General features: G+C 41.9%; 1 protein-coding gene across 3 annotated transcripts in view; it reads left to right on the top strand.

Annotated features, from left to right (window-relative positions):
• MINDY4 (MINDY lysine 48 deubiquitinase 4) overlaps positions 1-21,586 on the top strand; it is a 68,996-nt gene extending 47,410 nt beyond the window's left edge. For 2 of the 3 annotated variants that reach the window (XM_053976100.1, XM_053976092.1), the window contains exons 15-18: positions 2,286-2,447; positions 11,692-11,872; positions 15,489-15,561; positions 20,436-21,586. In XM_053976100.1, coding sequence (XP_053832075.1) covers positions 2,286-2,447; positions 11,692-11,872; positions 15,489-15,561; positions 20,436-20,484 — 465 coding nt within the window. In that variant the 3' untranslated portion in view covers positions 20,485-21,586. The remainder of the gene's footprint in view (positions 1-2,285; positions 2,448-11,691; positions 11,873-15,488; positions 15,562-20,435) is intronic. The other variant, XM_053976109.1, reaches the window with a different exon arrangement.
• Positions 21,587-26,611: the final 5,025 nt, after the last annotated feature.

The following is a 26,611-nucleotide window of genomic DNA, read 5'->3' as shown; positions in this document are numbered from 1 at the left end:
CCCCTTGTCCCATCACTCCATGCCCTTGTGAAAAGCCCCTCTCCAGCTCTTTTGCAGCCCCTTTAGGTATGGAAATGCTGCAATAAAATCTCCACCAATTTCCTTTTGTTTTTTCCCTTATTCCCATATCCTCAAGCACCTTCATCCTTTATTTTTCCTTGTGTTTTGGTACATTTTTGTCTTTGCTTTCAGAGGTTCTGCTTTGCAGGCTGTTTTTTTGTTCTGCATGTGCCTGTACCTGTGTGTCCATGTCCTCACACTCCTCTCATCTGCCTCTCTGGTACTCCTTGGTTGATTTCAGTGCTAAAATATTGCTGTGTTCCCTCCCTGCCCTCTCAGAAAGGTGCCTGAGGTTCCATGTCTGATCCTACAGAACCTCAGTGATTCCAGGATCCCATCTTTTCCAGGATCCCTTCTGGCTGCCCAAGACAAGCTTCATGTTCCTCTCTTGTTGCTAGAGGACTTTTGCACTGTGACCACACAATGGTTCCTCAGGAAGGTGGTAGAACATCAGTGATGGTGAATAAAAGTGCTAAAAATATCAGTAAAAGCCTATAAAGTCTGGGGAATCCTTCAGGAGAAACACAGGGCTGTAATTGTGTGCAGTATTTTTAAAACCAGTTCCAAACTGGCCATACCAGAGTTATTCATGTGTTTGGGCATGGTCATTTGCAGTATTTTTTCTGGAAACTTTCTCTTTGTTATTTCCCCTCCTGGTTTTAGCCATATGTTATTTATTAATAGTGAGCTGGTTCACTGCTGCAGCACAGTCTGCTGTTAGCTCTGCTTTCATCTACCCCAGCTGGCCCTGGTGGGATGTTAGCTGAGAAAGATATCCCATATTCAAGTTCTTGAACTTCAGGCACTCTCACATGTGCCAATGGCACCCACCCTCTCACAGGTATTTAGCTTCTGACACACCCCTCCTTCATCTGGAGAGGAAATCATCAGTAATCATCTCTAGGAAATATCAATATCTTAGTGATCAGGGTCCATATGGGTAAATGTCTTACTGAAGGAGACTTAAATTCATCCAGAAATAATCAGTGAAAAGAATCATAATGTAACAAATCTTGTCCAACATACAAAATACATCACTAAGCACACACAGAAATGCCATGTAGTACCAGACAGGCTTTGAGTTTATGTCATTCCATGCTGTACTTTTCATGGTAGAGAAGAGGGGACACCAAAATGTTTTCATTAAAAAAAAAAAACCCAAAACAACACTTAAATGAGATGTTTGAGAGCTGGATGTGAGAGTAAATAAATTATCACCAGTTTTCCTCCAGAGGGATGGAAATTGAAAACATCTCTAATATTTGGAGTTCAGCAAAACTTTCAATACTGTCTCTCACAGCATCCTGGTGCCTTGTGCAGGCTGACCTGGAACAGAGACTAGATGGAGTTAAAGAATAAAGCAGGGATTTATTAAAAGGCCTCCATGGATCCACCTTGGGCAGCACAAGAGCCCAGCCAGGGCTGCACCCAAGATGAACCAAAATGGTCCCAAAATGCACGAGCGCTCCCAGGGGCTCTCACTGGGATCAGCTCTGCTCCATTTGCACCTTGCAGTTCATTGTCCCATTCCAGCTTTAGCCCATGCACTCCCATCCTGCTTGTTTTTCTCTCTCCAGCCCACGCTGTTTGTGCTCTTGGGCCTGAGATTTGGATCATTTGTCCTTGGTGCCCAGCTGGAGCAGGAATTGTTTTGTCTCCCTGCTCTGTGCAGAGAGCTCACCATCCCCTGATGTGAAGCCCAGACCCACACACTAAAGCAGCACAGAATCTGAAAATATAAAAACTAAAACCTGAGGCATCAGTTCTTTTGGACAAAAAGTCCAACCAACAGCTGGGAAAGGTTCTTCCCCCAGAGGGTGCTGGGCACTGCCCAGGCTCCCCAGGGAATGGTCACAGCCCCAAGGCTGCCAGAGCTCCAGGAGGATTTAGACAATGCTGTCAGGCACAGGGTGGGGTTGTTGGGGTGTCTGTGCAGGGCCAGGAGGAGCTGGGCTGGATGATCCCTGTGGGTCCCTTCCAACACAGGATAGTCTGTGATTTTATCATTTCCTCATTTTACTTTGGGAGACTTTGACCAAAATAACTGGAATCTTTTTATAAGCAATTTTAATCCTAACCATAAACCTAAATCCACTCCATAAATTGGGGAATTGGGGTCATGTACATGTGTAACTTCATCAACCCTGAATCAGACTTGTGGTGATCAACTACTGTTTTTTTGTTTGTTTGTTTGTTTGTTTGTTTGTTTTCTTTATTTCAAACAGGAATTGGTGAACTTGCTTTTGACTGGCAAAGCTGTTTCCAATGTTTTCAACAATGTGATCGAGCTGGACTCTGGGAATGGCAATATCACCATTTTGAAAGGCATCACGAGTCGCAGTGATATTGGTTTGCTGTCCCTGTTTGAGCACTATGATGTCTGTCAGGTATGCTTTCCATTAAAAATGTAATTAAAAAGAAAACAATTACTTTTAAAATCAGCTTGGAGTAAGTAAAGCTGCAAAGAAATTACTGGCTTGGTTCAGTTTGTCTTTTCTGTGCTGTAGTGGTGGTTCTATTACCAGTAAAAAAAATTAAAGACAATTAAAATAGCTGTTAATGCAATGGGATTGTTCCCTTTAATTGCTTTTGATAGTCATATTTTAATCGTAGTCATCATGAAAATTAAAAGATAGATTAAAACTTTCCTGAGGTATTAATTTACCTCAGGAAAAACCTGTGTAATGATTTCACTAGTTTTCCATCAACAGGAGATGGAGGATGGCAGGGTGGACATCTTTCCTAAAGACAAGTTCTGTCCCAAATAGCCAATCTTGTGTTTGTTCCAGGAATATTATTTGAAATTATCTTGCTTTTTTTAGATATTTGTAGCAGTCCCACCTGCATTTGCAGCAGCAGCACCTCTATAAAAGTTTGAAAGTGATTCCCAAAGGATTTGCTTTCACTGATCTGATATAAATGTGTGACTGAAAACAAAGCTTGATTTTAACTCTTTTCCATGTGGCTGAAGTCAGCTACATTCTCCTGCTGCTGGCAAAATACAAATTCTGTTATTTTTAATTAACACAATCATTTACATTATTCACAGGATTACAAAAGGCTTGAATTCAGTCAAGGCAGCTTATCAGTGTACCCAAATCAGATTAATTCAGAACACAGTGGACTAAAAATAAGTAAGCTTCTGCATCTAGTTCACACTTCTTTTTCTTTTCTATAAACATTGTGACATTTAAACCCTCAAAAAATGGTTATGCATCACTCCAGCATTTTTTCCATTCTCCAGTGAGGAAAATGACTCGGGAGTAGCAAAATGGTAAATGAGGTCAGGGCAGGTAAGAGCTATTTCTTACCCACCTGCCCTCTAAAAATAAAATAAGTTACCCAGAGATTCAGACACCATTTTCCACTTATTCTGCAAATTATATGGTAGAGGGGATCTCTTTCCACTGCTGGGCTCTTGCAGGGGAGCTGGACTCATGAGCAGGGAAATGCTTTTCCAAACCAGTGACTTAATCAGTTACAGAAACTCCAGTAGACACAGTTTCCTTTCTTTATTTTTAAGAGTCTACATTAGTTGGGCATCTGCTGCAGATTGTCCTGGTTTTTATTAAGAACATCTGGGTGTTCTCTGCATTTCAGTTCCGAGGCAATGTCTGCTTAGGACTGGGACAAAAGTCAGATTCTGGTGGATTTTGGCCCAAAACTGGGGAGTCTCCACTGTGGCTTCTGCGTGAGGGGCCAGATTCTGCTTCCTGTTATAAAATTTAGAGCAGTTCAGGAAAAAGAAATGTCAGTGGCAGTTTGCATAGGTGGAACTGAGAATAGAATTTGTCTTTCAAAGTGACTCTTTTATTCCTCTCAGCATCCAATTACAGTGTGGCTCTGAGGCTGGTAGCTGAAGCCAGCCATGGAAAAGGACTGTCATTTTTGGTTGGGTTTATTTTTTGTTTCCAGGAGTAAGAAAATCCTGAGTGTGCTATATGGTGAATCATAGACACTGGAGTCAGAAAACTCCCTTTAGGTCACATCCAGCCAATCTCTCAGGGGATAACTCAGGATATTTTTGTGTCCTGTTATATAGCAGGGTTTCTTTTAAAAAATCTGTATCCATGAAGTTCCTATCTTTTTGTTCAGATGGCCATTTTTTCATTGATGTTAGTGCACATAACTGTGATCTTACAGTTCTTCTCCTCCATCTCTACTCTAAAACATGAATAAATGCAAATAAAGATTTGCAGGTCCTTGTGAATTTGGAGGTTTTCATATCTACTACACAGCCTGTGTTTGGAAATACTATTAATGAATCAGACTCTTCATTTACTTAGTTTCCTCTAATTATAATTTTGCTCATAATCCAACCTGCCCCCTAAACAATTGATCCCCATCCGCTGGGCATTTGCAGCTGATGTAACAGTGCCTCCCTTTTTTATCAGCACATCCTGTCCAAAGCTTGTTTGTATTTCCCTGCTCTAGGCTTGTTCCAACTTACCAACACATTTAGGATGGGATGTTCAAGATTCCAGGCCAGATGCAGTAAATCCACATGAAAGAAGACTTCTCTAGCATTTTATCTCATTTTTCTGATATGTGGAGCATTTGTGTGTAATCCACAGTTCCCTTGGCATGGCTTCTGACTTGCAGATACTGTGAGGGCACGTGAATTAATCCTCAAACTCCAACAGTGGCAAATCCAAAGAAAATGACCCATCCCTTTCCTTCCAGTGATGGCCTGGAGAATCCCTCTGTTCCCCATCTCCTCCAGTGGATCCTGTGTTATCTTTGCTGATGAGAAAAACGTGTGCCCCGAGTAATTTGTCTGGAATTGTTCATGTTCAGTCATCACTCTCAGTCCTGACAGATCACCACACTCTGTGGAGTTTTTGCAGTGTAATTACTTGCTGCAAATTGTTTCACAATGACAGATGGATCCATTCCATCTGTTTCATGTGCAAACGTTTAGTTCCACAGTGAGATTCTGGATTTTAATGGGGGAGAAAAGCTAAAAGTCCAATTTTCAGCAGGCAAGTTACACATCTTGGTGTTTCTTTTCTTTGTGCTAAGCAATATCAATTCCATGTGATCTTACACATTTAACTTAGAAGCCCAAGTTGAAATTTTGTGTTTCCTGGGATTTATTTTAGAGCATGTCAAGCAATAGAAACATTTCCACGTGAAACTGCTGGGGGTTTGCTCTGACTGCTGGGCTGCAGCATGCAGCAGTTCAGTCTCAGGGAAAATGAGTGGTTCCTCAGCAGGGACAAGACCTTGGAGAAGGGCATGAAGCACAGGAGTGGTTAGGATCAATTTTAGCACTCCTGGGTGAGAAAATCCCTGTGTTTGGGTCAGAGCCTTTGGCCTAAATGCCACATTAAAATTGCAGGTGAAAAGACCGAGAATGACGAAATTCTTCCTTTCAAAATGTTTTGAGATGTTAAAAGTAGGGAGAGATGAAAGAAGAGGCTCCTCATGTTGATGCCAGGTCATTAAATTACAGTGAAAAAAAGTAAAAATAAACTGCATTCTCAGGTAATAATTTAACAGATTATTATCATTATTATCATTGATAACTTGCTAGTTCTTTAATAATATTAATAACCAATTAACAAACACCACAGTGCTAATTATCCTGAATAATGATAATAATAACAATAATATATAGCATTTACATGCCATTTCCTGTTAGCAGATCTCTGCTTTGCAAGAGTGGCAAGTGTCATTTCCACTTTACACAGAGCGCAAATAGGTGAATAAAAGTCAAAGTGCTCATCCCAGTGAGTCACCCAGTAAGCTCCTGGCTGAACTGGGATGAGTACAGGTCTGAATCTCTCATTTTAAAGGCAGTGTGGTGCTGGCTGATGAATTTCACCATCCTTCTGAAATGTTTTTTGAAAACACTTTAGGTATGTGCTGTTGTATGTGAAGAAATGGAAATATTCGAAGTTATTTGTCTCTTTTGAGCCTTCTCTGTGATTTGTCTTTGTTTTCACCAATTCTCTCCTGCTTTAAGCTGTCCTGTCAGTTGAACCTCCTGTTGTCTGACCTCCCAGATTCACCCTACTCTGATTCCTGACTGTCCCAGCAATTCAAGGGACCTGGTGCTTTTTAGTTTTTGCTTCTCTGAAAACGGGGAGGACATTGACAAAGAAGCTTCACACATTTTCCCTATTTCTTTTCAAAAAGACAGAGCAAAGCAACAGAGACAAACAGGATTTATTCATTAAAATTCCACAGATGGGAAATATTAGCTTTGATTCTTTTGAAGAAACCACTCTGTGCTATGACAGGGCCTGAATGATGAAATTCAGCACACATGCTCTGTCTCCTGGCACCTCACCCGTGGAATGTCTCCCCTGTAACCTTCTTCCCAAGGAAATGTGTCCCCTAAACAATCCCTTTTCCCCATCAGATGGGCTGGGTTCAAGCCAGGCCATTGGTGGGTTGTGGAGGGGAAAGTTTGGAAAGAGGGTTTTAACCACCTCCTCTGAGAAACCAACCACAAAAACACACAAGTGCAAAATGGAAACTGATGGTTGGCTTCAATTTTCCATTTATTTTTCAGGAATAGGGGTAAATGTTGTGCCCTGTAGGTGCAGCAAAGGAAGCTGCTATTTATGTAAGACTTTAGTGAGCACCACTGTGGGCAAAAACATGGAGTACATTCAAATTTGACTGAAACAAGGCTGACAAAGCACTGGCCTTTGAGAAAATCTGTTCTTCATTCTTGTTTTTACATCTCCTTTTCTAGCCTGGAACTGAAATTTTCTTTAATGAAGTCCTATTGTCCTCTGAGTTGTGGTCAGTTATTTTCCCAGAGGCCAGTCACTGTTGCTGGGGTATTGGCATTGCTTCCCTGTCAACCTCCTTCCAAATGAATCAGAATCACAGAGTTTTTATTTAAGACAATAAGGATAACAAAGCCCACATGTTCAGAGGAGCTCTGCATGCTTTGCAAACAGGTAAAGCAGAAAATGATAAGTCACATATTTCCCACATGGCTCTCTCAATTACAAACACCTGCATTTGGATCTAGATTTATCTCATCTCACTGTAGGTGCTTTTGGGGCTGATAATGCTTCAGGTAAGAGTTCAGCCAACTCCCTGCATCACGGGTGAAAGGGAGGGTCTAAATTTCTGGCAATACCCATCTCTTGCTTATTTGATTTTACAGCCAAATCCAAGGGCTAAGCTGCATTAGAGGGCCTAGCAATAAATGCAGAAGTGTTCTGCGGGCCGAATCCTGCCCTGTCCTTGTCATTGCAGAGGTGTAACTCCCTGAAGTGGGCTATAAACTTTCTGTGTCATGAGGAAATGGCAAAATGCTGAAATCTGAGGGTCTGAATCTCCCTCAAAATTTCTTCATTTTTTGGGACATTCCAGAAGAGCAGCTGGGTGAGACAGGGATAAAGAGAAGATCTTGAGGCTGCCTGGCACCCTGAGGTCTGTGTTCCTTTTCCTTTCCACATCTGCTGCCTTTTACACCATGGCAGTGTAAGGGAACTTCAATCAGAAGCCAGTGCTTTCCAGGAGTCTCTTCTTTGCTTTGGGAGCCCTAGGGTTTAACACACATCTCTTTCTGTTCTTCTTCAGTCATGTCCTTTGTTCCTCCCAGTTCATTATCAGAAAGATGTTCTTTTCTACAAAAAATAAAAAAAAAAAAAAAAAGAAAAGAAATACAGGATCCAAAGCTGCAGAGAAATTACCTAAGGCTCCAGAGTAGCAGTAGTGTTTGCTATTATTTTATATGACTAAAAATATTTTTTATGGCTATTATTATTTTATATGGCTAAAAACTCTTCAATTTCTGTCTCACCTGGCACAGTTCATACTCTGAATGTCAGATCTCATAAGCATTAATTTTATTTTTCTCAATCTGATTGAAATCAAGTATTTGGCGATGGCAATAACTTCACCCTCACAGTGTCCCTTAATTATCTGCAAATACAGCAGTGATGTGGCTGAGCTGGTGTTTCAGGGGTGACCTGGGTCAGTGAGGTCACTGCTCCCCCAAGGGCTGCTGAAAAGGTGTCTGATTTTACACCACTGACACTTCACTCCTAACACCCCTGGAACATTGTTCAATATTCATTCAGAAAAGGTCATTGCAGCTGTGGGGAATAAAACACTGACAGAGCAAACAATGGGCTGTTGCCTGTAACTCTGAAGGCTTGGTGTAATTATCCTTTTGCCTGTCAATCCTACCAGAAAATCCTCAGTTTGGCAGAACCCAGCCCTCTGTGGAACCATTACACTCTGTGATTACTTCTCAAAGAAACATCTCTAGCAGCTGTGTTCAGAGAAAGAAACATAAAACAAGGAATGATTGATTATAACTAGAAAATGAATGGTAAAGCCCTACAAGCAAAGAGGTGAAATTATGTCAAGTGATAAAACTCCTGGAGAAAAATGCCATCACATTGGCCATATTCAGTAATCCTGCTTGGTTTGGGTATCACATTCTCTTGTTTGTTTCTTTTGGAATACAAATGGCAAAAAGTTGGCCTTGTTCAAGGGGCAAATTAGGGCTGAATGGTGAGGTACCATCCACTCACTCTGGTAGATCTCTTGGGATGATTCTCCAGCAATAAACACTTGTCTGTAGGTTGAATTTCACCATTGTGTGAATACACAGAGATATCAGATGGGAGAATGTGCCCGTTGAAGGTGCTTGCTTTTGAAAAGTTGGTGCTTCCCAAAGATCAGAATGATGTCCCTGAAATTTATGAGCATTCTTGAGAGCTTTGTAAGGGAGAGGACCAGGGTTAGGGGAGTCTCCATAGGAACTGAAGAAATGCAGCACAAAAGGACACCTCATTCATTCCCCCCTTACTTTCCTTTTGCCTGAAAATGAGTAATGAGCCTGCTGGAAAACCAACACTTGAATAGTGATAAAAACACAGCCATTGAGCTCTTATTAAAAAAAAAATACTTCATAAAAAGGATGCAAGTCACATATCCCTGATTTGCCTTTGGAATTCAGCACTGCAGATGTAGGGAGACACTGGAAAGAAGGGGTCTCAGTCAGCCCTGTTCTCTCTCAGGGTTCTCTTGTTGGATGACACAGACACTCTGCTGAGTTTGAGGGGTTTCCTGAGGAGTCAGAACACAACAAACAGGGTGTTCGTGCCTGTTCTTCCCTGTCCTGTTTCCATGTTTTATTCCAGGTTTTATTCCAGGTTTTATCCAGCGTTACTGCCACCAACCAGGCTGGTCAGGCAGCTGAGGAAGCATTCAGGTGTCACCAGCTGGAGCAGATAAATGAGGGCATAATTCTGTGTGTGGGGAAGGGTCTGGAGAGTCAGTCCTGTGAGGAGCTGCTGAGGGAGCTGGGGGTGTTGAGCCTGGAGAAAAGGAGGCTCAGGGATGACCTGATTGCTCTCTACAGCTCCCTGGCAGGAGGAGTGGTGAGATGGGGATCAGCCTCTTGTCCCAGGCAACAAGTGACAGGACGAGAGGAAACGGCCTCAGGCTGCACCAGGGGAGGGTCAGGCAGGACATCAGCAGGAATTTTGTCACTGGAAGTGTGGTCAGATGTTGGAATGGGCTGCCCAGGGAGGTGGTGGAGTCCTCATTCCTGGGAGTACTGAAGAAGCCACTGGATGTGGCACTCGGTGCTCTGGTCTGGTTGTCGAGGTGATGTTCAGTCAGAGGCTGGGCTCGATGGTCCTGGAGGTCTTTTCCAACCCAGATGACCCAGTGATTCTTCTCCACATGGCAACTGATGTTTGAAGAAGCAGCCAAAGGAATCCTCACAGTGAGGGCTGTCTTTTCCTTGTCAGCAGCATGGTTCCACGTTATATTTTGTACAAAATATGTTTTGCATCTTGGTGTCAAAGGCAGCAGCTAATCCTCAGCTGGTTAAATTGATGTGACCAAAACAAAGACTTCTCCCTTCTTCTGGGAGAGGAGGATTTGAGCTACAATATTTTTAGACTCACTGAGTTGTCTCAAAGTTCATGCCCTCGCTGCCTTCTGCAAAGATTGTAATTGAAAACTACAGATTTTGGGAGAATGTTCCTGCAGCCCTCAATCATCTGAACAGTTTGTCCTGGCTTCAGGGGGATGGTTCGTGTGAGTGAGAGCTGGAGTGGACGTGGCTTTGAAAGTTCTGCATCTCTCTAATCTTTGTCAAATGTTGTTTGATGAAGCTGGGAAGTTGCTTTTGCAGACAAACGTAGGAAGAGCACATTTTTAGGAGGAGACTGGCTGTTCTTTTTGGCTTTGACTTATCTGCATATTCAAATATGCATGTTTGTGAGACTGAATCTTTTCATCTGTGTCCCTCTAATTTGCCATCTTTTGTTGAAACTGCATATTTTCTTTTTTGGTAACTCCTGTTATGAGTATTATTGGAAGCTTGTAAAAAATTCTTTGCTTCTAAGCCAAGAATTTACATAAAAAACAAAACTGTTGTATAAAAGGGCTGTTTTAAATAGATATTAGCAAAGTAATGAGTCAGGGAACAGTTACTTAATTAGCTGGAGACTTGTTATCTAACATGAGAAGAAATTCTCATTGTGGAAGGCATCTGCACTTGTAACACTTCAGATATAAATTCTAAATGTCCATCAAGATGAAAACACAATCTGCTTATCACTTAGGGTGCTGGCTAGAGTTTTGATTACAACATAATTAATGTTGGCTTCTGCCTTTTGGCTTTTGCCATTTGCCCCTGTGCCCAGGGTAAAGAACTGAGGGCTGCACTGTAGGAGCTGCATCCACAAATCTATATCTAGAAATCATGTATGAGAATTTTTCTGTTAAATTTCCTCAGTTTCCACTAGGGCTTTTTCAGTGAAAAGCAAAATGACTGAAAGCAAAATGATTTCACTGAAAGCAAAGTGTTTAATTTCAGATTTCAGTTTCCCTAAGCAATTTCTCAAAGGTAGAAAACCCAGCTGCAGTGCTGCTGGTATCCCCTTCCTCCATCCCTTATAGATTAAATCTCTTGACTATTCTAGTTTAAAACATCTATGAATGAATATGAAAGTTTTATGCACTTTCTTAGAGAATATTCAGGTTATTTATAAATATACTTTTTAAAAGAAGGACAAAAGCTTAGAAAAGGCTTTGGTTAAAGTTTTATTTTCCCATGAACATATTTCATTTTTAAGAATAATGAAGCAAAAAATGCTTCTGTGATTGCTTTCTTCTGTAGCTGAAAATACATGTTTGGACTGTGAACTAGAAGGTGATAAAGTGAAGGGAATACATTGCTTTCTGTAATCAACAAAAGATTTTGGGCTCAGTTGAGTCGCCCAGGCAGGGATGTCTCAGGGCACTTGAGATCCTGTGAGTCTCTTACCTGGTTTCCAGTCATTGCTGAGTGACAGCAGAGCCTCCCATTTATCCCATGCTGTATTCCTGTGGTTTTACAGCTGTTGCAGAGGGCATACTTCTGTTGGTTCAGCTCATCTGGGATCTGATCTTTTAGCTGTATGGGCACTACAACTGCATTTCATTACCTGCCACAGCTTTGCTAATATTTGCTTTATATGCTCCATGATTTACCAGAGCTGTACTGGTCTGCTTCATCAACAGTCTCTAATGAGCCTTCATTAGTGTTTGTAGACGAGAATAAATAAGTGATCTTACAAATTTTATGTTTTCCACAACAAATTGTTTCTCCCCCCAACCCCAGTGCTGGTCTGCTATTTTGTATTTTAATTCTAGGTCGGTTGTTACTTGAAGACCCCCAAGTACCCAATTTGGCTGGTCTGCAGTGAAAGCCACTTCAGTGTGCTTTTCTGTTTGGAAAAGGATTTGCTCAGCGACTGGAAGACGGGACGGAGGTTTGATCTCTATTACTACGATGGCTTGGCCAACCAGGATGAAGAGATACGGTTGACAGTGGGTATGAGCAGCTCCCTGACTCTGCATTTCACCTCTGGGGGGGCAGAAAGGAGGATCCAGTAATACAAACAGTGATGGCTGCAGGCAGTGAACGTTGATTTGTGTGATGTTGCCTAATTCCCATAATTAGTTTTGGTGATTAATTGCATTTCGCAAGGAAGTTTTGAGGATAAGCTCTTGGAAGGGTTAACAGTGAGCATGTGTCACTTTATACACACTGGCAAAAATCCCAGTGGCACTGATTCCCAAGGAGCAGGTTGTGATCTCTGGCTTATTCATATTACCAGGACTACAAAATACATTTCACTACTCCCATTCTCCTTCACATCATCTCACATCATTTCTACAGGCAGAAAGTGCAGGTCTCCAGTTCCTCACCCTAAATGCCTGTGTGAAAATGAGCAGAGAGGGTGAGGGAACATGAAATCCTTGCCTCCAAGGCAAGAAGATGCCAGTACTCTGCTAAAAAAGTTTAGTCTCTTACCTGCCTGGAAGCACAAGCCTGCGAAAGATCTTCCAACTTGTTACGCTCCTTCTTTCAGGAAGCCATGCCAAATTACACAGCTGCTTTTACAGTAAATATTCTTCAACTGGAAGGCACTTGGATGAGTATTCTGATCCTTAGACAGCACCTACTTCAATACATTCTCCACCACTAAATCCCAGTTTGCTAATAATATCCTACTCACCTTTTGTTTTCTTTCCTTTGGTACATTTGTACAATCTTGCCTGTGATACTTTGATAACCAAATTCCTTCTCAATCTTAAGGAGCCACTCTACTGCAGTCTGCTCTTCAGAAATAAGTTGTCTCTATTCCTTATTTGCACCAACATCCAGGTTTTTGCACACCATGGGTGTTGTATGTTCTTCTTGAGTCCATGTGGCAAAGTTGTTTCTATGCTGGGAGTGCTGGGGGTTTGAGCCCCTCATGATCTTTGGTAGTGAGCTCAATCATCTTTCTGCCTGTTATTTATCCTCTTATTTTAAAGAAAATCCCTGTCATTCTATTGCAGGGGTCACATGATATATTAGCTCCAAAAATGATCAGTTCTCACAGGACTGTGGTTGCCAGCTGGTTCCCACATCCCAGATAAAGGTGACATGGATGATACAGCTCAGCACAGGACTAGAGACACATTTTTTCTATTGTGTTGTATCACATAACATCTGGTCCAAAACAGGTATCCTAATGTGTCTTTCCATCACCAGGAATGTTTCCAAAAGCAAGAGCTGCCAAGCCCTCTAAGATCCCTGGATGAGAAATTCCCCAGAGCACATATAAATTTTTTCCTTTGCTGTCCAACCTGTCATGGCATTCCTTTGTGCTTCTCCTCAAAGCCAAAATGTGCATGGAGTTGTAGATATCTCTTTGTTGTGGCCATAGCCCCTTCCAGGGATGTGTCCCAGTAAATCCTTTGTTATCTGTGACATTCTGCAAAAGGCAGTAAAAATGCAAATACTTTCATCATTCCACAAAAACGCTGGCTTAGTTCTGGCTGTGCAGTAATCCCTTGCTAGGTCTGGAGAAAACTGTAATTACTTTACATCCAAAAAGGTAACACTGGCCAAAAATCTAAACCCAGCACACAGGAGCAGATGGAAATAGCAGAATGCTAAATATTGCTGGTATTTCCCTTGTGGAAATCCCAACGAGAGGTGATGTTTAGGCAGCGTCACCTGGAGATGCAGCACGAGGAGCTGGGTGCTGCCCCAGCCCCATCTCCCTGCTGCTGGGTAGCAAAGTTGTTTGCTTTATTTGAGCAAAAAGTTGATTTCCTTGAAATGGGAATCTTGATTATAATTAGGTAAAATTACCATCAAGGTCACATTTCAGGAAATATTGAAGAAATTGCACTGGGCAAGAAAAGCAAAAAAGACAGAAGAGTAGAATTATATTTTGGGAGTAGCAGCAATAGCTGCTTTATATTGAGAATTTGCTCTGCTTCTCATACTTAACCATTTGCCAAAATGTAGACAAAAAACATAAAATTCCTTCATAAAAGCAGGTTAATGACATCATAAAGAGAGGAAAATAATAATAAATCTTTCCATTGGGGTAGAAATTTTGGATAGGCAGAGAAGAGCTGTAACAGGGCTGGCACTCAGTTTCTCACTAGTTAAGGGTAGAATATATATATTCCTTTTCTTTTGCTCTTAGATACACCTTTATGATACTTTTTTTTTCCTGTTTCTTTGAATGGAAACACTCCATTCCAAGCTTTTGATTGGAAGAATTCAAGTCTAAAAATAACAAAATTCATCAAAGTTTGCCATGAGTGGGAAAGGCAGCCCCAGCAAGTGCCTGTCCTGCTACCAGGGCTGTGGTCAGGACAATGTCTTAGGTTGCACCTGGAGAGGTTTAGAGAAAAATTACTTCACAGAAGGGGTTGTCAAGCACTGGAACAGATTGCCCAGGGAAGTGGTGGAGTCACCATTCCTGGAAGTGTTCAAAAAACTGTAGTTGTGGCACTTGGGGACATGGTTTAATAGTGAACATGGTGGTTGTGCTGGATTTATGGTTAGACTTGATGATCTTAGAGGTTTTAACTTTTATTATTCTAAAATTCTGTGTTACAAACTCTTCAAAATTATTATTTTAAAAAGGCTCTTTTAAACTTAAAAGATCTCTGTGTGCCTCCAAGTTCCTGAGGATCTAGAGGAAAACCACCAGTGTTTTATGTACTTTTAAATATTGTCCGTTTCCCTCCGCTCCAACCCTTGCAGTCATCCAGAGTTTTCTGCATGTGTTTGTACCCATCAGATCAACACACAAGGGAGAGCCAGGTCCTTTTTGTGACATGAGAGAGCCAGATAGATCTGAGACTGGCAGCTGTGAATGGTCAGGACAATCCCCTCCCATCCTGTCTCCATCAGTCTCACTGAAGCAGACCCAAATCCCGCACCCTGCCTTGGCATCGTGCGCCGCTCGCAGCCAGCCCATTGAAAAGAAGAAAGAAAAAAAGAAAAAAAACCAACCTGGTCTTCTGCAGTTTAAATGTTAGACTCCAAAACAGGAAACAGCTGAGCAGCCTGACATCCAAGCTGGTGGCAGGATGTTTTGTCCCTGGGACATTCAGCTCTACTTTCACTGTTGACAGATGCCGTGCCTGAGACAGTGACCGCTCTGTTTTCCCCGGAACACTGCGATGGCCTCTCCATCCCCAAGGAATGCTCACAGCCTGGGGAGGCTCCCTGGTGTCCCACACAGCATCTTCTTCTCCTGTCTGTGCATGGCTTGCTGAGCAGTAAAGGGACAATCTTCTTTTCCAAGGTGGAATAGTCCTAACCCAGTTCAAACTGGACTTGGGGTTTCCTGTTCAAGTGTTGTAGCACCACCATTGTCCTTAGCGTTTGAGTAACAAAATTACTCAGTAATTACAACATCAATTGCAACATAAAAGCCTCATGACAGCCCTGCAGCACATGATTTCATTTTCTGATCTGTGGTTTTCCTTGAAACCATCTCTGTATGAGCAATCTGACCTGGTTCAGGCACAGTGGTCAGTGGTGGATGTGGCAGTGGCTGGACTCAAACCATCTGAGAGGTCTTTTCTGTGGGGTTCTGTAGGAAGAAAAGGTTCCCCAGGCACTAACAATGTCTGTTTTGTCTCTGCAGATACAACTCAGGTGTGCCCTGAAAATAAAGAAAATGATCTTACTCCTCCACTTGAGCACTGTATTAGGACAAAGTAAGTGAAACTACAGTTTTTAATACAGATACATTCAGTTGTTGACACAAGTAATATATGTGAGGCTGGAGTGTCAAAAAAAAGGTTCAGCGAGTAAAGCTGAAAAATTAATGCTTAAAAATCAGAAAGGGTCTGAATGGGCCAGGCTGTGATAATATGTTTTACACATTTAATTCTGTACTATTGTAATTAACATTGAACTGTCCAAGGTGTTCATTCTTAGAGGAACCTTCACTTACATCACCAAGAACTGACTGAGCCAAATTCAGCCAGGGAGCTTGGTTGCAACTAAATCTAAATCTAATCTAAATCAAAATCAAAATCAAAATCAAAATCTAAATCTAAATCTAATTCCCAAAAGTGCTTGATTACAGAGGTATAATGAGAAAAGGAGACCATTTAATCCATTTTCATCAGTCTTTTCTGAAGAACAAAAAGGGGGACCTGGGTGTTATTTTCAGTGCATGAAGCCCTATTGAACTGTTTCAGTTTTCTGTGGAGAGCACAGCGTTTGCCAGGACCACAAAAAATCAGGTTTTCTGCAGTCATTCCTGACAGGCCTTAGCTCATATTCTCTCCTTACAGACAAGGCTAATTCCTCTTGTGTTGGGATTTTCATGGCCATTTTGAGGCCTATGTAAGCAATTCATCCAAATCATACTGAAGTTAATGGGAACATTTTCAGCTCAGTGAGACATGAAAGAAGCAAAATGGAGAAGTTTAACTGGGCAGAAAATTCAGCTTTATATCAATTCCAGCATGGCTTTGGAAGTTACTATCTGAATATCTCTGGAGCAAGAAGTGAAAGCCTCATTGTCAGAGAGCATAACATTTGTTAAATCAGCAAGCCAGGCAGCTTCAGGTTTCTCTTGCAGCTTCCCTCCTGTCCTTGCTACAATTTGCTCTGAAAAAAAAAAAAAAAACAACAAACCAACCCAAAAAAAACCACAAAAAAAACCCAACCAAAAAAAAACTAAAAAAAAAAAAAAAAAAACTAAAAAAAAAAAAAAAAAAAAAAGCCAGCAGAAAATAAATAAATAAGAACAGTGGCTGCCAGTGTGTTGATCAGAAAATCACTGAAAGATAGAAGAGGCATCCTGCAAGGTGACAGCAGTGCCATCAGTCCAGCCTTCCTGCACATACAGATTTTATTGATTCCTCATTTCCAGTGACACATCAGCATGACTGCAAACTGAAATAAATAATGCATAACCTCAGAAAGCCCCACGGGGAGAATAATGCATGCAACTACTTTAAATCTTAGAATATCTTCCATTCCTGGCATTGTGTCAGAGTTATACAGTGTTGGTGCTGCTGCTGTTTGTTTATTTTAAGTTCCCTGCTTTAATCTGCTTGAAATGTAAATTACCAGCAAATTCCAGTGTCAATTCATTTTGTTTGTAGCATTCTCAGCACTGTCTGATTTACCCTGGGCAGGCTGGCTCTTTGTTTTCAGTTTTCTCCCTTTGCTTTGAGGGTATTTATTTAAGCGTGGCCTTGCTGCAAAAGGTTTTTCATGTTAAATTTTTTCCTTTTTGTTTTAAAAACTTTTTCTTCCAACTACAGAACAGCATATAAGGAAAAGTAAGAACCAACCCAGATAAACTAATTTTTAGCAGTTTAGGGAGTAAAAAAAATGAATGTTTTTTTATGATACAACTGTGGAAAATTCCCCTGAACTAATTTTTAATAAAGCAAAGAGCTGTTACTTGTTTTGAAGAAGAATTCATGGTGAAGACTTCTCTCTTCAAAAAATGCAGGATAATTTCTCAGGCAGAATGGAGAATTCTACAGGCAGAGCTGAGACAATAAACTATCATTAATTGGTGTTATTGTTAATTGAGAGTTTTCCTTTCATTTAAATGCCTCAGTTTTGGTTTAATCCATGACAATGGATTAAATTAAATAGATTAATTTAATTAATTAAAGTAAGCCCGTTGCTTAACCCAATACCTGAGCACCACCATCCTGTAACACACTGAGTTCTGTGCTTCACGTCTGCCTGCTCTTCGTTCTCTTACCCTCTCCTAAAGGGAAAGCTGCACTGGTAATAGACTGGTTTTGCATTTAGTTTTTAATAATAATAATAATAATAATAATAATAATAATAATAATTATTATTATTATTATTATTATTATCAGAAGAGAAGTGTTGTTTTGCTTCTGCAGGAGGAGGAGGCTCCTGTTTTCAGTCCCTGTTGTGTAAAACATCAGAAGAGTTCAGTTCTGAGTTAAGAGCAGGGAACCCTTCAGCTGGCTCTGGAATGACCAGTCACCACCAGGTATCAGTGTAACCTGCAGGCCCCCAGAAAAAGGAGAAGTAAAAGGGCTTTTCTTGTGGCTCTCAGCCCCAGACATCTGTGGCAGCAGTCGGGTTCTGCCCAGGGATGTGTGGAATGTGCATCCCTGCCTTGTTTTGGAGATGCCGTGCAGACAACTTATCCTGTTCTTCCCGGAGGAATACTCTTCCATCACAGTCCTGATCCTCAGCACTGGAGGAAATAACATCTGTTAGCTCTGCCTGAGGGGGACCAAACTCTCATCTGCTATTAGAACCTGAATTTAGCAGTATTTTTTCTTAACCCTCTGTGGTAGTGGGGCTGTGGGATCCATGAGTTCACCTGTTGGTTGTGAAGGGAAACACCCAAAGGGAATTTGGTGGATGAGAGAAGAGCAGAGCCTGGGCATTTCACCCTGAATTATTGATGTGCTCCAAAACAATACCAAATTGTCAGCACAGGGAGATGCTGAGTGCTATTCCAGACTGAGCATTGTTCAGGGCCTGACCTGTTCCTCTTCAGTTCCCGTTAACTGCATGACCCTTGGGTGAGGTTGTACTTGAGGCAGGTGGGTCAAATGTAGTTTTCCTTTTGCTAATCTGATAAATTATAATTGAATCAGCAGCTAGAAAATGCCTCGTGTTGCAATCACACTGTGGCAGCATAGTTTGGGGAAGTGATCACCTGCATTGTCCGGCAAGTTTTGTATCTGTGTGTAAATAAAATACTATTTCAGTATGTGAGTGAGATTCCTCACTCTTTGACACCTTTTCTTGTGCAGATGCAAGAGTGGAAAAAAAGTTTTGGACCTGTCTCATAGAAGCAAACAGCCAAAGGCTGCTTTTTGGTCTAAGAAATGGTTTGAAAATAAACCCAGGAGATGAGGCTTGTTCTGAAAGTAACCTTCAGTCCTGCTTCAAAAATTATGTTCTGTTTAAGCTCTTTATGGAAAGCCAGTTTTAAAAAAGGCCAGTTCCTCACTGCACAGTGATTAATAACTTTACCAACAGCAGAAATGGTGTCAGCAAGGTGAGTAATCCCACAGGGCACAGTGCAGGCTCCTCTGGTAGTTTTTGGCCTCTGTGGATCCCTCTCAAAGCTTTAATCACCCTGTGAGACAGAAAGTTGCACCTTGGGAAGACTGTACTCAAAGACAAGGGATGGTTTGATGGCATTACCTGACAAATCCAGTGGGGACAGAAGGTGGCAGTTGTTTTTTTCCATTTGGTTGTTTAAGGGTGACATTCTGAACCTCTGATCGGGACAGCTCTCACCTCTGGCAAATGCCAGGCTTAGGTTGAATAACCCCAGGTGAAACAAATTCTGCTTTTAATTTAAGATGTGGGGCATCTCTGCTGTGTATTCCTGCTAAGTATTCCTGGCATCGAGACAATCCTTCTGCAATTTTTGATTTTAATTTTCTCAGCAAAGTATAAAACAGAACGAAAAATTTCACAACAGCCCTCAGATGGTCACTTCCTTTGAGACATTGCCCTGAAGACTGCAAGAATTCAGCTTTTGGTTTTGTTTTACACTTAATTGGCTTGCTCAGCTCAAGGACTGAGCTGCCATACCCTTGCTGACACATCCTGTCCTCGGTGACTGAAAGAATGTGGCACTGGCAACTCACTGTTCCCTCCACTCCCTCCCCAATGTCTTACTACTCTGAGAGAGATTTTCAAAACAGATCTAAATCCTCAGCACTGGGAATGCAACAGTTTAGTTCCCAGATAATGTGGACCATGACCTTGCAGATGAGAAAAGCCACGGCCAAGGGTGAATCCACACCATGAGGGGTGAGTTCACTCACTTCAGGGAGGTGACTGGAGAGCATCATCCTGCTTTCAGCAGGTTTTGGGTCAGAGCTCTGTCTTTTGCCATGGTTTGAAGACACATTTTGTGGCAGATTCAGGACTGATGCCTCCTTTGCATTTGGTCACATTCCTGAGGTGAGCAGCTGAGCTGTGGCAGCCAGTGCAGAGCCAGGAATGAGAAACGTGGAAGGTTCCAGAATCATTTTGTTCTCAGTGTACATCTTCAGGGTCATTCTGAAGGAGGAATAAGGGCAGAGAAAAGCAGAACCTCAGCACTAGGAAAGCAAAACATCACCACTAAAGTGAGCCATGGAATGCTTGGAGGAGCCAAGGTCAGGAGCAAAGATAGGTGCTCAGTGAAGTGATCCAGGCACAGGATCTCGGAGTAAGAGAGTTCCTCATCAGAGCTAAACAAAAATAACAAAATAAGCAAATTGCCTACTGACAGCTGAGAGCGAGTATTTTGGTTATGTAGGGTTAATTCTTGTACCCACCTTGGACATTCCCTAATTATTCTGTCCAGCATGAAGGTCTCTGCTGTGAATCAGCTGCTGCTCTGTTGCCCAGAGAGGCTGGAGGAAGGGTCAGAACAGAGATCTTCAACCTTGGCACCTAAAGTTGGGGGGTACAATTCCCTCACTTCTGCTCCATTCCCTTTGGGATGGGATTAGTTACCCCAAACATGTCCATCCCAATCTCTCTGAGCTTGCTTGAGTGGTCCAGGGATGTGGGATTGCCTTTCCAGTGATGAACTGATAGATGTGAATGATTTCATTTCTAGGTGGCAAGGAGCTGTCATCGACTGGAACGGCACAGAACCCATCTTGTGACTGATCTGACCTGCACTTCATTTGGGAAGACCAAAAGGAAATGACTGTATGAGCACATTCCTATTCCCACCAATACAGGAAATGGGGCAGTTTGAGATGAGGAAGAATGACAAGGTTTACAGGCTGGCAGGGTTTCACCTCAGTCACCTCATGCTTCAGATATTTTGCTTTTAATATAAACAACACTGACGTAAATTCCTTGTCACTGCCCTCAGCATAAAGCTCCTGAGGGCAGGCTGGGTTCCCACCACCAAATCAAGGTTACAGATGAAGCACTGAAGTCGTCAACGTCCCCTTGAGGTCTCCTTCTGGATCCACTCTGTATCCTGCAATTGTTTGGAAGCATCTGATGGGAGATGCTGAACCCAGATTTCTCTCACTTCACAGCCTTCTCTGCCCTGCCTTGTTCTTCTTCGAAAAAACTCCAGTGCCACTATAAAACATCATCCAAGGAACATATATTCACCTAGTTACCTGGTGTTAGCAAGCCTAAATAGGTTGGTGACCATCTGGGCTTTTTGGGGAAAGCCTGGCCTATACCAAGTTCTTGTTGTGTCACAAATTTGCAGTAAGGATTGTGGTTGTGTTTTACCAAAATAATCCCGTTAGTTCTCTCCTAGTGCTGGGTGCAGCTGGTGTGTAACAGTGCCTCGTGCTGATATAGCTCATTTTTCTTTCTGGTAAGAGGCAGCTGTATCAGTATCTTTACATTTGTGCCCTTATTTCTACACAAGGGTTTATTCACACCCAAGTGGCAGATCAGATCTGGGATTTGCTTCTTCATAGCCACAAGAAAACAGAAGAGTTGTTAGCTTTGAAATTCAAACAGTGCCTATCTGTGATAGGTACCAGTTTCCATGGTTAAATAAAATGCATGTGCTGGAGTGAGGTACTGTGGAGATGGATACTGAGGTACTGAAGCCACAGTTTGTACTCTGATTAATTCTGCTTTAGCAACACTTTACCAAAATTGGGGCAAGTTACTGTACAGAAGGTTGGAAAAAATGGCTCAGGGAAAAAGGCAGATAAATGGTGTTTCTAGAGGTATTCCTCTCTTGAGAGTGAATATTTCACGAGAGTTCAATAAAGGACTTTTACTTCCTGATGTTTATTGTAGCACCTTCTTCCTAGTCAGTGAGGAAACTCCTCTGGGTCCTGAAAAATGAGTGCAAAATCAATTTCCAGCAGAAATTCAATGTTGTTCTGGGTGTAGGGTGCAAACTGACTGTGCAAATGGAGATCTCAGGGAATTAGTGCTGGAGTTAGATCTGAAAACCAACCTGAATATAAGTTACAAAGGAGTGCCAGAAAGGTTTAGATGACCTTTGGATGAAGATCTGCCTCCCCCTTTGCTTCTCATTCACGTGAAACTGTCACAGAATCACAGAATGGTTTGGGTGGGAAGTGAAATTAGAAATCATCTTGTTCCACCCCCTGCCATGGCAGGGACACCTTCCACTGTCCCAGGCTGCTCCAAGCCCCGTCCAACCTGGCCTTGGACACTTCCAGGGATCCAGGGGCAGCCACAGCTCCTCTGGGCACCTGTGCCAGGGCCTCACCACACTCACAGGGAACAATTCTTTCCCAATATCTAATCTAAACCTGCCCTCTTTCAGTTTAAAGCCATTATATGCAGTAAAGCATCTCAGGGTTGCAGTTATTTTAATTTTATTTATTTCAGTGTAATAAAAGCTGTTTGGTTTAGATCAGACAGATAAACTTAAAGCTCTGTGAGATGCAGATCTCCCAAAGAGATTCAGCCTCTGAGACATCATCAGCACCAGATCCATGGCATTCCTGACTGCTGGCTCTGCCATCCCTGTGTATTTAGGGATGTGTTTGTGCTGTCAGCTGCAGGTGGATTCAATAATGTCTTTAAGATACCTCAGCTTGAGCTTCAGTGTTTCTGGGAAGTCCCAAACAGCCAAAGTTCCCAGAGATAAAACCTTTTTTCTCCCTTCAAAATTTCTTTATTCTGTAGTCCACTTTGTCTCATGAAACAAATACAGTTTGATCTTCCCACCTGCCTCGCAGGGTATCTGTAATTTAACATTTTGAGGGGTGCATTTGGACAGAAAATACTGTGGAGGTGACAAATGTCGGAAGATTTTTGGAACCAAAAAAAAATTCCTTTCTGGTTTTTCCAGTCTAGTAAACCCACACCATTTATTTCAAAGCTTTAAACTGTGTCAGGTTGGAGATAACCTCCCACTCACAGACAGCAGAGCAGCACAGATAAGGGCTGGTCTGGGGCAGGAGGAGCTGCTGTAGGACAGGCAGATTTGATCTGACTGAAATCTGGATGTCTGCAGCACAGGGGTGTTCAGGGGATCTGTTCTCTGTCCAGAGGAGGGGAGATTACCAGGGTGTGGTGGAGCTTGGTTTTAGGATGAGAGGGTTGTTCCTACAAAGGGATCCCAAGAGGATTGTCTCCAGTGCATCACACCCATGAATATGTAAAGGTTTTTAGGGTGTGAGAAAGAGGATAGACTGGCTGGAAATGTGATTTTTGGGTTCTTGTGGAGGGTAAACAAAGATGAGGACAGGCCATGAACTCTGTCCCTCTTTCTAAAACAGGCTCCAAAGAATTTTGAGGCTCCTTCATTGCTGGTTATGAGAATATTTTTTGTTAAAACAGATTTTTCTTACCTATTACCTGTCATTGTGTCCTTGCCTATTTGTTTGAACCTGAACCACCTCCCCAAGCCACCAGCTGGGCAGGGCACCTCAGCACTGCTGAGCTCCCTCCACCAGCCTTGCTCCTGGAACCTGAGAGCAGCAGGTTCCTCCTCCAGGGCCCAGTGTCCTTACCAGGCAAAAAGGGATGGCTCCTTGGAAGGAATCTGCAACCAGAACACTCATTTAGATCAAAATACTCTCAAAAAGCAATGCCAGAGCATTGCCTGGTCACTGCCTGCATCAAGACTTGTATATTTTTATTCAATATAAAGTTATTTCCCTTAAGGCATTGCAGAGCTTTTTGTGTTAATCCCACGAGGCAATGCAAAATGTTGTGTGGCAGAGCAAAAACCTTTGCACAGATCTGTGTAAAAACACGTCCTGTGCACTACGTGCATCCAATCTTTCTAAATTATATTTTCCTCTTCGTTGTTTCTCTTTTTTATTTTTTCATTTCCCAAATGATGTGACTTCCTGAAGTGAACAAAGCAGTGATCATTTGATTATTGAGCTTTAAAAGGCACCAGTGATGTTGGCACTTAGGTCTGCATGGTGTCTTCATTTCATTCTCTTTTCTTCTGTGGAATAAAAAAAGTGCACCCTGTGCTGAAAATTGACCCCTTAACTAATAACAAATGTGGCTTATTGTGTATGGAGATGAATATGGAAGCAGAGTTACTATTTTGGCATATCTACCACTTTTTCCAAAATGTTTATTTAGCTTTGTCTCGTACAGAGTGTGCCATACAAATAAAACACTTAAAGCGATGGTCAGGCAAAACCCCCGGATTTCCTCCTCGTTTTTTAATAATTGATTTGCTAGTGAAAATTAATCTAGGGGATTGAGTTATCAATGTTTCATGGGCCTCACCAGCTCAGTGGAAAAATAATGGCAAGAATGAAAAAGGATGGTTGTGGGTAAAAAAAATCACAATTTTATAGACCTTCTGATGTTTGTTTTCTACATGCCTGTCCTTATTCTGGTTAAATCTGGAAAATATTTAAGATATAATGACTGATCCCTTGAATGAATCCCTGCAGTCACTGTGGGCTTGGTTCCCAGGTAAACTAAAAATGACAACTTGAGTCTCCTGCTTTCAAGTTTTCACTTTCCTGGGGCAGATTTCTATTTGTTTGTGTTTGCAATGTATCTGATGGGCTAATTTGAAATGGCAGGAAATGGTCACTTCAGTAATCAAGGAAAGCTGAAGAGCTTGGAAGAATGACACCACTATTAGCCAAGTTTTTCATCAGGGAGAAGTGATTTAGGGGCTCTGAGGGTTCAGTTGCTGAAAGTGAAGTACTGGGAGAAGGCAAGATTTTTTCTGGTGCTGGTTGGGAGCTGCGTTAACAAACCAAAGACATCAAACCACTGGTTTTTCCTGAAAATACTTGCACCAGTCTTTTGAAGCAGTAAAATAGTTTTTCAGAAGGCCTGCATGATTTGGGGTATAATTGCAATAACATAATATAATAAAAAATATGGATTTCAATTATTTTGGTAACTCTGCTTTATTTTCCTGTCCCAGGGTAAGTTTACTATGAAGGGAACTGCCCTGAATTTCACATTGTCAATACGTGGGATATGCACAGTTATGTTTTAGATGACAAAAACTTAACCCTCACCCAAGTTTGTCCTGTGATAATTTGTCTCTTCAGTTTGTGTTTTCAGAAATGTCAAAATTAAGAATCAAGCATCAAAGCCTTAATGTGCATAGTTTTATTTTATTTTTTCATCAAAAAGATCATTTGGAAACAGAGTTTTTTGGGGTTTTTTTTAATGGAATGAAAATGGTTGCTCCTGCATCTCTGTATGATCCCATCTGCTGCACCTCCTAAGGAAAAGTCACTCCATTAAGGACACTTTGTGTACACTCACACTCTTCACTGATTTGTTTTCATTGGCTATAAAATAATAAATTCAACACCAGCTCTGAAATAAGGAAGCAGTTCCTCCTTAGCAGCCTTGTTTATAAAACTAGAAAAGGAAAAAGGGCTTAATCAGGTGTTTTATTTGTCATTTCAAACAGAGTGGGGAGGGATTGTTGGTACAGTGGAAAACAACCAGAGTCTGTGACATCCCTCACTAATAGTTGCTGACTATATCAGCAAAGAATCAAGCACAGATTTTACAAGGAAAATGTTGGGGTTTTTTCTAAGAGAAATAATTATGACATATAATTACTTCAACATTTTTTTGTTTCATCTGCTGTAAGGCTTTTTCTTAAATTTCTTTTTTTTTTTTTTTTTTTTTTTCTGAAGGAATTATGGATAACTCCAGCTGTTGATCCTTCAGGAAGTTGTGCTTACAGGCACAACTCAAATATCCATCCATGCAATGATGGCACTGAGACTCTTCCAGACCCTCACATTAAAACACTTTCTCTGATCTTTGTCTCTTGGCCTCACAGTGAGTTTCAGGTGGTGTTTCAGTGTTTTCCATGTGCACATCCCATACATTCCACATCCTTGCTCAACACTGATTAAAATGTCCTATAGCAACCCCTGGATCTGGGTGCCTCAATTTTCAAGGGCAATTTATGAAAAAACAGAGCAGAGTGAGTTGGCTGTGGACACCTTCAGCTGAGATGGAATCTTGCAGAGATACTCAGAGGTGATAAATCTGCAGGGTGACTTTAATATGGCTCTGAAGCTGAATTCCAGCTGAGCTGGAGCAAGTCCATGAGGATGGTTAGAAGAATAAAACACTTTTTCTTTAAGGAAAAGCTGAAAGATTTGGAGTTGTTCAGCCAGGAGAAGTCTTAAAGAACAAGAGAGCTCAGAGCCCCTTCCAGTGCCTAAACGGGCTCCAGGAGAGCTGGAGAGGGACTTTGGACAAGGGCATGGAATGACAGGACACAGGGAATGGCTTCCCACTGCCAGAGGGCAGGGATGGATGAGACATTGGGAAGAAATTCTTCCCTGTGAGTGTGGTGAGGCCCTGGCACAGGTTATCCAGAGAAGCTGTGGCTGCTCCATCCCTGGAAATGTCATCATTATCATCAAAATATCTCCTCACAAATGTTTGCAGGGTGGATATCTCCATCTAAACCAGTGACCCAAGGATATCTTGAAAGCCACTGGTGAGAAACAGGCACTGGTGGAGTTCAGCCACCTGGTCTGGTTTGAGTGCTACAGAAGGAATTGCATTTTTCTCTTCCCTGCTTGCTGCTCTCTGGATCTCCACAGGTTGTACTGATTATTAGAGGAGTCCAGGATGAGTGATTCAAATGAATCCCACTGTGTGGGAATGACAAAGCCTGAAAAGAAGGAAGTTGTGTTTCTGGAGCTTGGCAGAACAAGTGAATGAGATGATGGATCAGAGACTCTTCCTGCACCATCCTCACCTCTGTCTTCACAGCTTTCACCTGTGAGACAGAGAATCACCTCTGTGGAAGAAAGAACAGGGTTGAGTAGCAGGAATTTGGCAGCTTTTGGAAAAGGAGCT

This window comes from Vidua macroura, chromosome 1, assembly GCF_024509145.1.
Source record: "Vidua macroura isolate BioBank_ID:100142 chromosome 1, ASM2450914v1, whole genome shotgun sequence".
In the NCBI taxonomy this organism is placed as follows: Eukaryota; Metazoa; Chordata; class Aves; order Passeriformes; family Viduidae; genus Vidua; species Vidua macroura.
Note: the sequence above shows the minus strand (reverse complement) of the source record. Positions and strands in the feature narration are given on the sequence as shown.